Source organism: Chionomys nivalis, chromosome 18, assembly GCF_950005125.1.
Source record: "Chionomys nivalis chromosome 18, mChiNiv1.1, whole genome shotgun sequence".
NCBI classification, from domain to species: Eukaryota; Metazoa; Chordata; class Mammalia; order Rodentia; family Cricetidae; genus Chionomys; species Chionomys nivalis.
In genome coordinates this window covers 47,435,356-47,453,248 of record NC_080103.1, presented here as the reverse complement: position 1 = coordinate 47,453,248, position 17,893 = coordinate 47,435,356, and the positions used below count along the sequence as shown (strand labels likewise).

General features: G+C 37.9%; 1 protein-coding gene across 4 annotated transcripts in view; it reads left to right on the top strand.

Moving 5' to 3' along the window:
• Positions 1 to 17,893, top strand: part of Rap1gds1 (Rap1 GTPase-GDP dissociation stimulator 1) — a 123,404-nt gene that overhangs the window by 59,019 nt on the left and 46,492 nt on the right. For all 4 annotated transcript variants that reach the window (XM_057793531.1, XM_057793530.1, XM_057793529.1 and 1 more), the window contains exon 4: positions 2,595 to 2,720. In XM_057793531.1, the coding sequence (XP_057649514.1) occupies positions 2,595 to 2,720 (126 nt within the window). The remainder of the gene's footprint in view (positions 1 to 2,594; positions 2,721 to 17,893) is intronic.

Here is a 17,893-nt window from a genome sequence, read left to right as displayed (position 1 = left end):
TGTAAGAAAAACACCTGTAAAGCTGTTCAGAAGACACCCAATGTCAACTCCGGCCTGTGCACATGTGTGAACACTCTGTGTACACTTGTTCCTGTGCACGTATGAACATGCATACACATGCAGTAAATAATAAAAACTAGTATTGGCAATTATCTATACTAGTACTTCTCAACCTTAGCACTATTATGTGCTTACATTGTGTTGTATGATATATACATTATTTCAAATAATAATTTGGAATAATTCCAATAAGTTTGGCAAAGAAAAAGTAAAAAAAAAAATAAGAAATTATGAAGATTTTTGCTGATTCAGAGGTGCAAAGAGGTGAGAATCCACCTCATTTTTGAATTGTATTAACACTGAGCTAAATCAGTGTCTCCGAATTGAATTCCTGTTTGGAAATCTACATATAATAAAAATAAAATCTGTGTTTATAGACATTCAGGCATATGACAAGCTTTTGCAGTTTCTGCTTTCTGTGACTTCCACCACTTGTCCTCAGTCGTAGAATCCTTGTTCCTTCCCCCTACAATGCTCCATGTCCCCGTTTTCTGGAGTTCAAACTGACAAGAGCCTGACCTTGTCTTATTTCATCACATTGCTCTGTTCAGCAGATCTGACAAAGTAGGTTCTTCACTACCACTGATATACAGGCTGAATGTGCTTTAGAGTCCAACCTGGCACGTTCGGGTACAGGTTCATGTGGTATTGACATAGCTTCGTGTATGGTGGGGACCTCTTTGAACCTAGATGGCCATCCCAGCCCTTCCAGGGCTTCCCCAATATAATATACAACAGTATTGAAAACATTCTTGGCAAAGTTCTGGAGTTACATATTTGCACATGTGTGTGCATGCATGTGCTTACGTGCACACAAACACACGAAGGGAGAGAAGGAAGGAAGGAGGGACAGGTTGGTTATTTAAAATTAGTTAAGGAGTGCTACCCATCTTCAATCAAAAAGATTTTTAGGAGTTTACTTTCTTCAGAGGCTGGCAAGTTGTCTTCATCATAACTGAAAATTAGCATCTATAGCAGCTTTGTTCTAGCTGTGTGCTTCCAAATAAAAGCACCCAGAACATTTAACATTTTCTGAAACTGCTTATTTTTCCTCATTTACAAATACATATTGATTATAAAGTCCAAGTTTTGAGAAATTGTTATCAGGTATACAGTTACCATACAAGAGCAAAGGAAATCATAATTCCTTGATGTCTGTGTTCTTTGAAGGCGTTAACAGAACTGCAGTATAACGACAGGTACCATTTTTTAAATAAAAATCCATATTTTACTATTTTAAGTTTCATATTTAAACAGTATTCAATGAAATTATCTCAGCTGTTGTAAGCTAGGTATAGCTCGGTGAAAAAGAAGTGGACACCTTTAATTGGTTGAAATCTATAGATATTTCTGAAATAAGCATCAATGTGAAAGGAAGCCCATGAGAAAGTGGACGATGTTGTCTCCCTAGTTCATGGGTATCTATAACTTAACTCCTTTTTCTTAGGATATATTCTGCATTATTAAAACTGTTGATGAAAAGTTTAGAGGTTAGCTTTTGAAGTAGAACAGTAATCTCACCCGCGGGAGTTTAAATTGCAGGGAGAGATGCAGTAGGCATGAAACCCTTCAGGCGGAGGGTGTGCCTCTGTCACAGCTATCAAAAAGGGTAATGTTTTGAGAATTTTTCAATTAAGAAAAAGAGAAAGATTGTTCATGAGGATACACATGGGCTCTTTGGAACCAAAAGAAACTGCGGAATGGACCCTCTTGAAAGTGGGAGTGAAATGTTGGCCATTTGTTAGTAAGATGTTTTACCGTGAAGAACCAGCTCTTTGTTCATCAGCACATTCTGATAGTGAGTGAGTCTGAAAGGTTAACGCGAATACCGGCTTTTGGAGAATTTTCATCAACTGCCTTTCTTTACTGTACTGCTGTCACTGAGAGTCATTAAACAGAACGATAAGCTATAAAGATGAGGGAAAAAACAGATTTGAATGACAAGAAAGCACAATTTTTGCTGGCTAGACCTGTGAATGTGTGCATGTAAAAAGAGCAGAGATGAGTGACCCGTAAAATGGGTGTTAATAAAGAATAAGAATGGAGATGAGGAATTCAGGATTCCTCTAGGTCTTAACAATTGAAAACCTTATAAGTGATTGATTGGATCATTTGTTTTTAACTTTGAACTTTCAGAGTGCCTAGAGTAATAATCGGACTATTTGGTATCTTGGTTTATAGCCTATCTCTCCTTTCACCACCACGTTCTCTGGAAGAGCACACCCACCACCACGTAATCATTCTCAGAAGACAGTGACAGTTTTAGCTGTGATAAAAGTTAATTAAAGATACTATTGGTTTGTGGCGGAGACTACCAGCAATGGATAATACAATACTGTTCATTTTTGTGCACTTATTTGTTTCTCTCATCAGGTGTATAATGGTATTGTAGCGTTGTGCTTTTGAACAGAAATGTGCTTTTCAAATAGTTTGCTTTGAATATTTCGATAGTATTTGTTTATTTTATTATGGGAGATGATGTATGTAAAATACATATCTTTCACAGTCTAATTAAGTGTGTCTCTCCTTTTCAGAATTTATGCGAATCCCATGTGTAGATGCCGGATTGATTTCACCACTGGTGCAGCTGTTAAATAGCAAAGACCAGGAAGTGCTGCTTCAGACGGGCAGAGCTCTAGGAAACATATGCTACGATAGCCGTAAGTGTTAAGACCGTGGGAATACGCCTGTCATTTTTTTTAATAATTATGATTTTCAGATTAGTTTCAATTGTTAGGACTGACTTTTCTAGATGGGCCAGTAATCTTTGGCTCTGCTTATATTGCAGAACTGATAGAAAGTTGGGTCATCATATTCTTAACTATGACATTATAGGAAGTAAAATACATTACTAAAACTGAGACATTTAAGTTTAGCAAAAATCCATTTACACATCTTTAAATTAGGCCTTACGAAGTATTATCTAAAATGAAAATACTTAAAAAAGTTTTTAATTTCTAAGTCTGTCCAAATAAAGTTTAATGAATCGCCATTCAATAAAACCATTCATAAAAACCATCATCTCAAAAGCTAGATTGGCCCACTGCATTGGCTCCATTCCAGTTTGTTACGTCATCGCCATCCTTACCACCTCCTGGAACACGGATCTAGACAGAGTAAGCAAGAATCAGTGTGCCGAGTTATTGCAAGCAACCGCAGTTTCTACTTCTTGTCTCACATACGCAGGAATCCTCTGAGTTTAAAGCTGGATGTGGCGACAGAGGCAGGAGGTTCATGAGTTCAAGGCCAACCTGGTCTGTACAGCTAGCACTTACCTCAATAGACAAAACCAGAGATTTTCAGTGTATTGAAATTAACTAGGCATATTTCAGTTTTCCATAGATTTTTATTTTCTGAAACAGAAAACCAAATACTTATTCCAATTTATACCACCTAAAAATTCAGTTATATTTCTACAGCTGGCGTAATTTTGCCACATTTTCCCTGTTGAGTCCATTCCTCAAGTGAGTTAGTTGTATTTTACTGTGAACACTAAATATCTGGCTTTTTAAAATATATAACAGAGTGCTATAAAATGTGATTTATATCTATGAAGCAGATAGAGTGAGAGTATATACACATTTATTGCAGAACAGAAAGAAACCCTAGTTATTAGCTGTCATTGTTCTGTAGCATTAGCCCCGTTATTCGCGTTCATTGCTCTTTATTGTGTGTGATGATGTCCAGGACATCTTAAAGTCAAATTTAGCTTCCATTTTCCAATCCTTGATGATGCATATGAAATTACGTGTGTTCTGCTCTGTTTTTATTCTCTTTATCTTAAGGTATTAGCTTCATTCACAAAACGCTAGTTCTTCATGTTTGTAATTTTGCATCGTGTGTGTGTATGCATGTTTGTGTGTGTGTGTGTGTATGCACGTGTGTGTGTGCACGTGTGTGTGGTTTTTATTTGGCACCATAGATTGTGATCTCAGCTCTCAAAAATTATTCATTTAAATAGAAATTATTTCATCCATACTTAGGAAGACAAGCTGCACACAGTGGCAGCTACAGGATGTCTCTGCACGTGCAGAGGGATGTGTATCAGGGTTTGCATTCCTGCTCTTGTGTGTGTGCTGAAGAATTTAAAGCTTCCAAAGGTATTTTGAAATTATTCAGCTTAATTATTCTTGAATATTTTTTCCCCATAAAAACATGGGAGTTATTTCCTATCGTGACTCTTTTGTCCTGGAGTTCCACTTTGTAATGACGGAGTAGAAGACGCTCTGGCATCCCTCGCCTGGCTCTGCTATGGTTTCTATGCACACACAGTCATTTATTTCCTATGTATTCTAAAGAACCTTGAAGTCGGGGTGGAAAATGTCATAATAAGGCTGTAGTCTGGAGTTCACTGTGATAGTATATACAGTCTGTTCCTTTGTCTTGTGTAATGGACAGTAGTTTTACTGGCATGCTTCAGCCTGTGACATTAATGTTTTTCATTTATGTAGAAACATTTGTAACTACTTCATCCTTTGAGGACTTTAGTGGAAATTATACTTAAATCGATAACTGAATATCGTGACTGCTCAGTATTGGCTAAGGAAAATGAAGGTGGCAGTCTTCCAAAATAAACATAAGTGATTTAGTGCTGTAAATCATGTGACAATGTATTGTTGTACTGTGTTCCCCTACCTTTTAGGACTACTTTCTAATTCTTTTATTTTAAATTAAATTTATGTCAGCTTCTTAGTGCTTCCTCCAGAATTATTCTAGAAAAACTAGAGTTTATACTTAAATTCTAAGTTATGAGAGTATAATTCAATACTATTTAATTACTTGTGAATTTATTTGAAATGCAGTGATTATTTTTTTAATTTGTGATAATTAGAATTTTAAGAAACCTGAAAGGGTTACCCGAAAAAGATTATAATGGCTTCTATTTTACTTAACCAATCATTCCCCCTTTACCAAGAAAATGATCCTTTTTTTGAGAGAGAACAGAAAATATTACATATTAGTAAATTTCAGAGACATGCTTTTTAAAAGTACAGCATATTTTAAAGTTACCAAATTTAACCTGTCAGACCAATTAGGTGAGTTGTATTAGGTGCTTCAGATGAATATGTTTTTAGTATTCAGGGCGGTAGTAGGTGTGCAGTAGATGGGAAACCAGCATTTACAGAGGTTACTGTAAGCAACTCACTGTTGGAGAAAAACTGAGAGATGTGTGTGCGTGCACACATGTGATAGACATTTGTTAACATACCTTAGCTAACAGTTTATTTGAAAGAAATAACCATAAAATTCATGGAACTCTAACAAAGAAGTAGGTCAGGCTTCAGATTTAGTCCCAGCCTTGTCAGTTCCCATTACAGGTGCTCTCACTAAATGGAAGGAAACGTCCTTATGTAACCCCACACCAGGAAACAGCTGACATGTCTAACAAACGGATGAAGAGCTGTGTTGCTGATGAACCTTCTGAATCCATCTCCCTTTTGTATGTGGAGGTGGGAAAAAAAAAAACACCAATTGGGAACATTCCTCACTTAAAATTGTTGAGTTTGTTCCTTCCATATAGCCTCCAAGGCATTTCCTTATGGATTCCTCTTTCAAAGCATCCAAATAGACTTTTGATGCAAGCAACATTTTAAAATTTGTGCCAGAGTTACCATTTTTGGGAAGTTTAACATTTTTTTAAAGAAGACAGGAAAATTATATTTCAGTTTAGAAGGAGATCAGCAAAGCTGTGTGTGTTTTAGAACCTGCTCAGGAATGTTGTTTTAAACAGAAAAGTAGTATATTTCAGAAATGCATGTCCTGTGTGCACAGCCCCTTCAAGGCCGATATTTAAAATCTAAAAGAATGATTGCCTTACTTGGATTTTTTTTTTGTAGCATTCCTTATTTCCATTGCTTCTTTGCATTTGTATAGAACTACAAATATTTAAAATTTCTGATGTGATTGTGTGTTCCTACAGCTCTCAAGGTCCACAGTAATGTCTCATCTGCATTTGTCATTCCCAGGGATACATTGGTTATTAGAGACTTGAGTTGCTGTTTGTTGATATTATTGCTTGAGTTCAGGAAGTAGCATTTGATATGCTAGTTAAAAGATATGACTAAGGGCTAGCAGAAATTGATTACATAAAATTAAATACATATCCTTTTATATAAAGAGCAAGATTAACACATTAATCAAAATTTAAAATTAAATATGCTATTTATGGTAATAAAACAGTACTTGCTATTATATAATCCTATTATTAGAATGTTAAGCATATTTGAGTCTTACATGATGTATGGCCACACTAACACAGAAAATTATAGTCCTACTTCCTGAATGAATGAAATAGCCAAAATGAATTAGTATTCAGGCTTGCCAAAGGCAGTGTTTGCAAAGTGAAATAAATACTGCTTATTTAATCAACTTCAAGTATACCAAAAAATTAGTCAAATACACACATGTACCCATTTGTATGTTAATGATTCTTAATGTGTTACATGACTGATTGATGTGTAGATAGGGGCATGTAGCATACATATAAATGTGCAGAAGTAGACTTTAGGTGTTTTTCTCTACAGGGACCTGATTACCTTGAGACTTGTTTTCTTCCTGAACCAAAATCTTGCTGTTTGGACCAGGCTTGTTAGGCAGTGAGCTGCCAGCATCCAGCTGTCTCCATCACACAGTGCCAGAGTCACAGGCACCTGCAGCCATGCCCAGCTTTTTCAGTTGGCCTTGGGAATTGGCAATCAGGTCCTCTTGCTTACCAACCATCTCCCTTGCCCCACTGTTATATTTTTATATAAGGAGCAAATAATCACATTTTAACTGCAAATGCAGAGAAATAATAATAGGTAGAAATGTTTTATACTGAAAGTTGGTTAGATGAATATAGGGTAGAAATGCTTTGAAATTATACAGGTAATCAATATTTACACCAGCTCTGTCAAATAGAGTTATTTATGCTGGCCCTTGGAAATATTTATGTCCGCGATCAATTAGATTATTTGTTGCTGGGATCCAGCCTCAGGCTCAGGTTCTGGGTCTTGAGGCAGGAAATGGGAGCTGGTAGAAGGAAAACTTCTGACCACCAAGTGGATTGTACTCAAGTGGCCCTGAGTAGCTCAAGCCATTTTTATTTATATTTAAATAGTATTTTTTTTTACCAGGGTTACATGAACAGTTTTATTATTGGCTTCTATTTTTTACTTTAAGGAATATATCGTGACCATTATGAAAGCCCCCATTGTTCTTTTTATGCTTCCCAATACACCTTCTCACCCCCTGCAGACCCTTACTCTAGATAAAGAATTCAGGATTTTTGCTGGCTTAACTAAATATCAAGCCAAACACATCCTGCTCTTGTAACACTTACCTCAGCTGGCAGCTACTTGCTGTTACAAAGTTAAAAGTAATAGAGGAGGGCACAGTGCTTTAAAGATAGCATTATTCAAACCCAGACAATTCTTTCATGTCTGTAAGATACATTTTTATACAGTTCCCTTTCTACAAGAGGGTCCCATGTCTCAATCTCTCTGTAAAGGCAGACTCTGAGGAAGCACTTTCTTCCCATCTCACTTGCTCCGGAAACCCATTGAGCAGGTACCATCATATGCTGATTGGAGACTAGTCAGCACTAGTCCCCGCAATTTGGTTACACTGTTAGAGAGTTTTGTTGCCTTTTCTTCTTCTTCAGTGTTTACTTTTAGAATAGAACTATCAGCTAGTAGCATACAAAAAAGATTCAACTTTAATCAGTCTGTCTTATCTTAAAAGTCAACTTACTATCAAAGTATGTCATTTATAGAAGAATGGATAACTTTTGCAGTGAAACAGATTTTTATTAGGACTGTTTTTTTACATGACATACTTCATAAAGATGTCCTGTGTGGATTTCAGTAGATGCTATCTTATAGTTCTTTTAAGCTCTAGAAAACATGGATGTAAAAGAGCCACGCTGTAAATATGATAGAGAAAAATAACATGAGCAAAAGCAGACACCTTGAGGCTGATTAGAGAACATACTTAGTATGTAGTGAGTATTTCCCACAGTGACGATGAGAGAGAGCATGAGTCCCACTGTTTTTAAATAGGTCCAATAGTGCATTCTAGGTAAGGAGAATTATTTAAAAACAATACATAAGTATACAAAAGTTTAATATGCCCCTAGAAGGCAGATAAAGTAAATAGATATATAATTTCAGCTGTGTCATTTACTAAATTGCCATTTAATATATCTGATTTCACTTGTTTCATGAATTAAATAGGATTTATAGTTAGGTGTAGTGGGACATAACTTTTGCGCTCAGTACTTGTGAGGCAGAGGCAAGAAGATCTGTGAGTTCAAGGCCAGCCTGGTTTATAGAGCAAGTTCCAGGACAGCCAGGACTACACAGGGAGGCACTGTCTCACCTTCCATCTCCAAATAAGGTTTATATTTGAATTAGAACATATCTTATAACAGTATTTATTTGCTTTGCGTAATAGTTTATAATTATTGCTAAGCAATAATGCAACCTAATATAGTATATACATTGACATATACTGTATATTTACAATAAAGATATAAATGACAGGACGCTTACAAAGAAAGGCAAAGGAAAACCCTGTAGAAAGCAGGAATATACTTGATATGTGAGCATTAATTAAACATGAGCCTCTTGGCAGCCACAGGGAACAAAAATTTGGCTCATATGATTCTTACCCTAAAGAGGAATTTTATAATTCTGAAACAGACCCTTGAGTCAAATCGCTAGCAGGGAGTTACTAGGTTAATCCCATGTGCACTTAGTAAGCACACGTAAAAATGCTGGCTGCTGTTAAAGTCTGGTTCCTTGATGATGGTTCTGCAGAGTCTGCTCATGTGCTCCATCTAATGACTCTGTGTCACCTTTGACAGAGTCCAGAAAGTAATACTGTGTGCTTAGTGTGATCAGTTTTATTTGAGAAATACAACCCAGATATGTTGAGTTTTGGTGGTTACCTCAATTATGGAACTTAAAACTTTGAATAAATTTTGACTTGTTTTCTACTGGTTTAGCTTTAAACTAAGGTACTTTGTGTGATATGTCCAGATTGAAGTCTCTAGGCAGAAAAAAACAAGTTTGTCTTTGTGTATTACATCCATTGCCTGTTTGCTAAAAATCTAATTTGCATTAAAAATGAGTAGTGAACCTTTAATCCCAGCACTCGGGAGGCAGAGGCAGGCGGATGTCTGTGAGTTCGAGGCCAGCCTGGTCTACAAGAGCTAGTTCCAGGACAGGAACCAAAAAGCTACGGAGAAACCCTGTCTCAAAAATCCAAAAAAAAAAAAAAAGTAGTGAAAACTTTGTAATAATTTTATCACACAAACCTATACAGAGATAAATGACATAGATCTGTGTGTGTACACACTACATTAAATGTAATAAAGTCTGAATGTAGAATCCTTAGATTTTTACCAGTGTTGATTTCCTGATAGAAATGTTATATCCCCTGGGACACAGAAAGAAGTATTCAACAAGAACATGCTTGTGGTTTGGGGGCATTCTTGGGATAGGAATGATTATTTTTCATTTGTGTGAGTGTGTACATACGTGCATGTCTGCATGTGTGTCTGTATCTCTGGTATCTTCCTGTGAGTCTCTACATACTTATATAAAAAGCTTAAAACTGCCCCATGTCCAGGAGGTATGCATACTCTCCTGTTCTTCTATGACCAATATTCTTGTTTCTTGGAATGGAAGCTATTGTTCTCTCTCTCTCTCTCTCTCTCTCTCTCTCTCTCTCTCTCTCTCTCTCTCTCTCTCTCCCTCCCTCTCTCCTCCACCCCTGTTATTTTAAGGTATAACCAGAATTAAAACAAACCCTCAGTGTATCTGCAGTGGATTTTCCCCTTTCACAGCAGCACGCAGCGTGGATGTGGAATGGGTTTAGGGAGCTGTTTCTCAGGCCAGCTGTTATGCGGCAGATAAATTTTAATGTGAAGGGAGAGACTAGGGCATTGCACATTTGGTCAGTTCCTGATTAGGATTGTACCAGGTTTAAATAGTATTAAATATTTCAGTAACTGTTTCGTTACACCCTGAAATTCCTGGTCATTAACATAGTGAGAAACACAAGTTGAGTAAATTTTTACTGTTAATAAACATATCAGAGAATAAACTAGGTGTTTGTCCATGCTTGATTAGTCTCCACGTTAGCAAAGACGTGAAGTAAGAAGTTTTTGAGCAAGTGTTTGCAGTTTCACAGATGTGAGGGTAGGACTGACCTGGTGAGAGTTCTGCTAATGACAAAAATTGATGATTTGGGGGGTGGGGGGAGCCAATATGAAACCACGTATGTTCTTCACTCTTGCTGTTTTTGAGGCTTGGATGCCAGGTTGCTTTCTTGTGCCAGAGTGAAAATGTCTGATGGCTATTAGCTTGACTTCTCCTGACTATTAAGATTTTGGTGATGCAGGGAAGTCGCTTTCTAAAGCCCTAGGAAAAGGAGTTTGTGTTTTGACTCTTTTTACCACTTTCATTTTACCTGTTAAAGCTGAAGTCTCAACTTAAATACAGATTTCCCACTCTGCTTGTTGAAAACCAATTAATACATACTGTCCTCTGTTGTTTTAAATAATGTCATTTTGTAAGTCATCTGTTTGTGAAGAATTTTTTTAGAAAGAATTATTAAATAGTTGTAACTAATATGAGGTTTACAGTGTTCAGAGTGAGTATTAATCCCAGTAGGCACAGCTTTGATGTACCCACCGGAAGCCATGCTGTGACCTCATTTTAAACTGCATCTGTGGTACCAGAGCTTAGGGACATGAGTTTACCTCTTTTCTTCTTGTCCTGATATGGTATTATATGCATAAATACATGAAAATTTTGATATATCCCTACATAAAGGCATCATTTTAATCTGAATATAATATGCCACGAAATGCAAGTTTTTGCTTTTCATGTGAGTATTTAGTGATCATCATGGTTTTATCCTCATGATTCATTTTTATAATTCCACTAATGGAATATTTATAACTTTTGCTTTTGTATCTAGTTTTTAATGGATGCTACCTACACCTGGAACATGAAAAAAAAACTGCTTTTTGATTTGAAAAATGATGTTAATATGTTTGGTAGTTTTTCTAATAAAAAAGCTTAAACAGAAATTTGAACATGCCTTTAGACACTAAAAATTCAGTGTTTGGCAATTTTCTTCCCTAGTAGAATTCATAAATATCTTGACATGTCTTTAAAAACAATATAGGTATGTCTATTATTGACTCAGGAAAATATAGTTTCCTTTGTACTTGGTGAAATTAAATAGTAATATATGTTGTAAGAGGGGCAGAAAAAAATCCTTCATAAGCATACAGTTCACAACGGCAGAGTCTGTGGTTCACAGAACTGACACCTCTCTGAGTGATTTAGCTCATTGACTGCCGGCCTCTTCAAGTATGAAAGACCCCCCCCCCTTTTTTTTTTTAACAACACTAGTGTTTTCCCTTCTTTTGAGGATATTAATCACATAATAAAGATTATACTTAAAAAATTTATGGGTTGAGAAAATACATTTATACTGTGGAAGTATGAAATCTCGAATTTGGTTGGGGAGGATGAGATGGGTTGTCTATCTAAGGTAGCCCAGGCTGGCTTCAAGCCCAACATCTTCCTGTCTCAGCCCCCTCCACAGTGGCTACAGATGTGCTGCCACCGCGGACTGGACTTCCTCTGTGGGAGGATGCTTCTTTGTCATTTATTGGACATTCATCTAAAGTCCAGCTGAGGGTTACTCATTCCTCATAATCATTAGAATCAAAGCACCAAAGGTAGGACGCTAAACTAAAGAAGACAGAACCTGTTGAAGCTTCCTGTTTTTCCTCAGCCTCCTATAAACAGAAAAATTAATCTCCACTGAGTCAATTGAAATTAGAAGCACCTTCATCACCAAAGACACATGTATAGAGTGGCCTCTGTGTGGAGCTGTGTTTCCCGGAGGGTGGAGCAACCGGTTTGCCGATGCTGAAAGGGCAGAACTTGCTTTCTTCCTCTGGGCTTTCTTGTTCCTCCTGCTTGTTCCCATTTTTCTCTGCTGAGAATCATGACTTCTATGGTTCTTATTGGCACACTGAGGAGGAATAGGTGTTCTCCTCAGATCTGTGTTGCTATAATTTTAAAGTGCTGGCTGCAAGAAGCTGAGGGTAGGAAATGATGTATTTACACTCCCAGGTCTCAGTTTGTCATTGAGGGAAATCAGGCCTGAAACTCAGGCAAGAGGTAGAAACATAAACCAGAGGAATATTGCTTGCTGACTCCCTCCAGGTCCATACTTAGCTAGGCTTCTCACACAGCCCAGGACTACCTGCCCAGTGAATGGAATAGTATACACTGAGCTGGGCCATCCTGCATCAGACATGCCCACAGGCCCATTGATCTGTGTGGGCCCTTTGAGGCTGTGTCAGGTTAACGGTTAAGACTGACCAGGACACAGGTCAACAGTAGCGCACACACACACACAGGAATGAATACTCAAAAAGTTAAAATTACCTTCTCATTTAGCGAACATTTCAGATACTTTTTAATCAGATGGGATACCTAGAATGACGTGAGCTGTGTAATGGGAGTAAAGCTACCTAGGATTCCTGCTTTTAAAGTGCAGACTTCTGGAGAGATGGCTTAGCTAATGATGGCTCTTGCTGCTCTTGTATGGGGTAAGGAGTCAGTTACCAGCACCCACACGGCAGCGCACAGTAGTCTAACTCCGGTTCCAGGGCATCTGGCACCCTCATTTGGCCTACACAGGCAACTGGCACACACATGGTGAATGTTACAAAACACACACATATAAAAGAAATTAAATCTTTATAATATTATGTGTCAAGTTACTGCCCACAGTCTAAACTGATATTTGGTCAAACACTGTCCTATAGGTAGTTAGGAGTTGGTACATAGAGTAGTCCCCTCCCCTTATTCATTCATGCTATTGAAGCCCCCATAGAAAAACAAAAACACTGACCCTCCCAGCAAAGTGAGGGGATACCTCCAGCAGAATATACTGCTTAGAAATTGGTCTTTCAGAACTTACTTATTCCTAATATTTTATTTGAAGCATCCAAACATTTATATAATACATATTGATGATATCCTCCCATAAAACAAAGTAGATCAATCTTTTTAAAAATAGAGATTTTTGACATGGTCTAACTAATCCCTGCCAAATATTGCAGATACAGAGACTGAATCTTGAGAGTTCAGTGTTCAGGATCAGCAACTCCATTAGTGATAACACTTACTTAACAACCATGTCTCTGGTCCACTGTCTCTGTAAGTACTGTATTTGTAGAAGTTGTTATGGACATATAAATACTCTGTCATTAAATAAGTACATCTAAGCCTCTGCCTGAACCCTCCAAATGAGAATATTGGAATATGTATGTCCTGAAAATTTTAAAAAAAAATATTTATTATATATACAATATTCTGTCTGTGTGTATACCTGCAAGCCAGAAGAGGGCACCAGACCCCATTACAGATGGTTTTGAGCCACCATGTGGTTGCTGGGAATTGAACTCAGGACCTTTGGAAGAGCAGGCAATGCTCCCAACCTCTAAGCCATCTTTCCAGCCCCTGAAAATTTTTCTAAAAGTTAATCTTAAATAAGCATTTGTTCAAAGTGCTATAAATTACAAAAATATGAAGATAAACGAAAATCGTATGAGGAAGGAAAACGTTAATTTTTAAAAAGCTTCCTTTAAAACTATGTATATAGGCATGCTTAGCTTTATTTGATCCTTTGTCCTGGACATGTTCTCTCAATATAGAAGTATGTGTAAACATTGTTTGCTTTATTGAGGAAACAAAGGATGTTTTGATTTAATAAAATTCTTAGTAATAATTAAAGTAATTTAGATAAAAATTTGATGGTTTAACTGTTACTAGTACAGTAAAAAAAATTAGGTATATCTCTCAAGTTTTCAGATGGATAACTATGACTTTATACTATTTCTTCTGCCCAAAAAGGGTATAGATGATGAAAACTGGAATTATATTACCCTTATAATTGCCCTGGGTATTGTCTTCCTTTCTAGGATGAGGAGTAAGAATGAAGGCATTTGTACAGCTCTTACTTAATTTTTATAACTGAATACTTCAGTCTTGGTCAGCCTTAATGAATACTGTTTATCCCCCTTTCAGTTTGCCCCAACTTATTGACGTGACAAAAGTGAGGATTGTTTATTTTATTTCTGACAACTGTTTTTTTCCTCATATTTAAAGTGAAATGAAATTGAGCTGGACACAGCAAAATCTTCTAACATGCCAGTAAGAAACCAAAAGATAGTTTGATCTGGACGGGTTAAGAAACATCAACAAGGGAGGCAGGTAGGCTGACTAACCCTCACTCAGCTCCTGCAAATCCAGTTCCCCAGGCTCATCCCCAACACTGCAGTATACCTGCAGTGGCCTTCCTTCCCTACCCCCAGCCCTTATCACAACTTCCCTTCTAACTTCCTTGACCTCACATACTGTTTTATCCCAGCCCCAAACATCAGCAGCCACTCCCTAGGAAACCACAGGTCACTGACCAAGGAAGCAAGTAAGCTAACTGCAGATCTTCACCTCTTCTTTATTCCTCAAATCCAGTTCCTATTTGAATCCCCAGCTCTGTAGGAGAGCTTCTGCTGTGGCCCTTCTTCACTCTCTGTCCCCATTCCCAGGGGACTAAGCAGATCCTGGTGAAACACCTTCTTTTCTTACTCCTGTGGACCCCTGAAGTCCCCTTCCTCCTAGCCCATTCCCATTCCTAAGTATCACCACCCAATACATAGAACCACATTTTACCAGGAGTCCCCAGTGGACACACCTATCAGGACCCCAGAAGAATCCCTACCAAGAACCTTATAACCACCACCCCCTCCTAAGAACCAGAGAGGGCAACAAAAACCAAGGTAAAAGAACACGCACCCCAACAAAGATAAGACCAAATAGTTTGTTGCCCAGACTGTAGGTGCTCTCCGCAAACTGACAGCGAGGCCTCATTACTGAAGACAGCACTTCAACATCTCATTGAAAATGTAGCAGTCAAGTTAGTGCCTACCTAGAGCTTTCACCCTGTGTTTCAGCATCCTTGGTACAAAAAGGTATTCTGCTAGGTAATATTAAGAAAAAAAAAAGCAAATACCAATCATCCAGCCACAAGCTGTTTGTGTCCTGCGTGGAAGGTATGCTAGCGCAATGATGGTACAAAGCTTGTAGAAGTGACCAACCAGTGTCTGACTTGACTTGAGACCCACTCCTCCAGATGGAACTCAGATGTTGGGTGATAAGAACTTGAGACTAGATAGCCCAGGGACATAGGATAACACTTAATATTACTGTTCTAAACACAAAAAGCTGTAGCAATAAAGTGACTCTAATGACATTCTGCTGTACTCACAGATCAGTGCCTTGCCAGCCGTCATCAGAGAAGCACATTCAGAGACCCACAACCGGGCATAATGTGGAGGGTAGGAGAACTTGGAACACTCCACCCTAACTGGCATGTCTCCATCAAATCCCTCCCATTGGGGCTCAGGGAACCCCGTGGAAGAGGAGAAAGAAAGGGTATAAGCTAGAGAGCACGGAGGACACCATCTTAGCAAGACTGTCTAGTTCGTAGGAACTCGCAGTGATGGAGGCATTATTATTCACAGGGCCTCTGAGTATATTTTAACGGCTCCAGTTCAGTGTGTCTACAGGATTCCATATTAACGGCTCCAGTTCAGTGTGTCTACAGGATTCCTGAGCGTGCAAATGAGCGGTCTGATGCTTGTGCCTTCTCTTCGACTCTTCTCCATCTCTTTGTCCTGTCCATTCCAGTTAGTTTTTGTTTGTGTTTTATCTTATCTTTTATTATATTGTGTTTCCTTTTATTATTATCATCCCTTAAAAGCCTGCTTGTTTTCTAATGAGAGTCAATAAGGGAGTTGATCAGGATGGGTGGGAAGACTGAGAGGATATGGGAAAAGTACAGGGAGAGAAAACCAGAATCATGATATATATTATATGAGAAAATATATATTTTCACTAAAAGGAGGGATAAAAAGAAATATATCCATATAATTTCATCTTATTTAGGTCCAATACTATGTAATTCTTTGCGATAAGAAAAAGAATTTGTTTTCTGATTGACATGTATTTCTTAAATTCGTAAGTAAGTGAAAATCATTACTGTATTTTCAGAAACTTGCTTCTGATGTTAAAATTGATTGACAACAAACCCTTTAGATAAAAATGATGAATGTTGGGGGCTGGAGAGATAACTCAGAGGTTAAGAGCGCTGGCTGCTCTTCCAGAGGTACTGAGTTCAATTCCCAGCAACCACATGGTGACTCACAACCATCTGTACTGAGATCAGGTGCCCTGCTCTGGAATGCGGGCATACATCGAGACAGAATGTTGTATACATAATAAATAAATCTAAAAAAAGGATCATATCTAAATATAATAAAGCAATATAAAAAATGATGAATGTTAGAGTGAGACCAGCCATTTGCGTCATTCTTGCACAGTGGCCCTATTGTCTTTTCATTTCTGAGTTATGAAATGCTCCTCCATAGCTATTTGTAATATCTTCATTCTAAACTCTTATTTTTTTAGCCCTGGACTTTAAAACCATATCATAATATGTACAATTGGGCTATTATGTAATGTATACTACATTTGCAGTGTAATGGGGATGGAACTTTTTAAAAGATTTGGATAGCTTGGGAATAAATCAAGTGAGCTTTTGGATGCATTTGCTTCATACATGGACCTGTAATTCTCCTTGTCTGCAGTGCCTAGGATCTCTTCACTTTATTCTTTAAAATGTTCTAATGTGCAGTATGCGTATACTGCACTTGTAAATAAACATGGTTAGTTATTTCAGGAGTAAACTGTTAGAGTATCTCATCTCTCTTCTCCGTCTCTCCTTCATGCTTGTTCCTTTGCTTCCCAGCATCCCTGGAAGGCCCTAGAAGATGCTGATCAGATGCTGTTACTGTGCTTTTAGACTTTCAGAATTCTGAGCCAAAAGCAACCTGTTATCATTATAAATTGCCCAATCTCAGATAATCTGTGACAATACTAAAACAAATACAGATGGCTCTGGCAATCCTCAGACTCGGGGGAAGAAGCCAGACATAAAGGCATATATAACATAGGAATCCATTTCTAGAAAAGGCCAACTAATCACTACAGACAGAAAACTGGTTCCTAGGACCAGACTCCAAAGGAGAGACGGCCTGCCAACAGACATAAGCAATCTCTATAGCTTTGGAACCTGTCTTGGAACTAACTCTTGTAGGACAGGCTTGAACACACAGATCCACCTGCCTCTGCCTCCTGAGTGCTGGGATTAAAGGCCTACACTAACCACCTCCAGGCATGTGACGGTTTCTTGATTATATACAAATAACAAAGTTACCAGTTTAAATCCTATTGCAGCCTTTATTTCGTTTACTACTATGTCCTTGATCATTTGGAGGTGAGTTTTGTGCCAAATGATAACCGTTGATCTATTTGAGTCTTCCTACACACAGCCCTTCAGTTTGACAGCACCATCTTGTAAAGATGCTGCCTTTTCTTAAATTAGTTTCCCCCTTTTTTTCTTGCCAAAAATCAACTGTTCATGGGTGTGTGGAATTACATTTTTTTCAGTTTGATTCCATTAATCAGTTTTCTGTGTTTATGCCAGTACCATGCTGTTTTTATTACCGTAACTTTGTAGTACAGTTTGAGAAAAGGGGTGGCACTATTTCCAGAAGTTTTTTTTAATAATTTAATTTTTTTTTGTTTTTACATCCCAACCATTTTTTTCCCTCCTTCTCCTTTTCCCAGTTCCTCCCCCCAACCCCACCCCCTCAACCCACCACTCTTCCACTGTTTCTCTTCTGATACAGGCA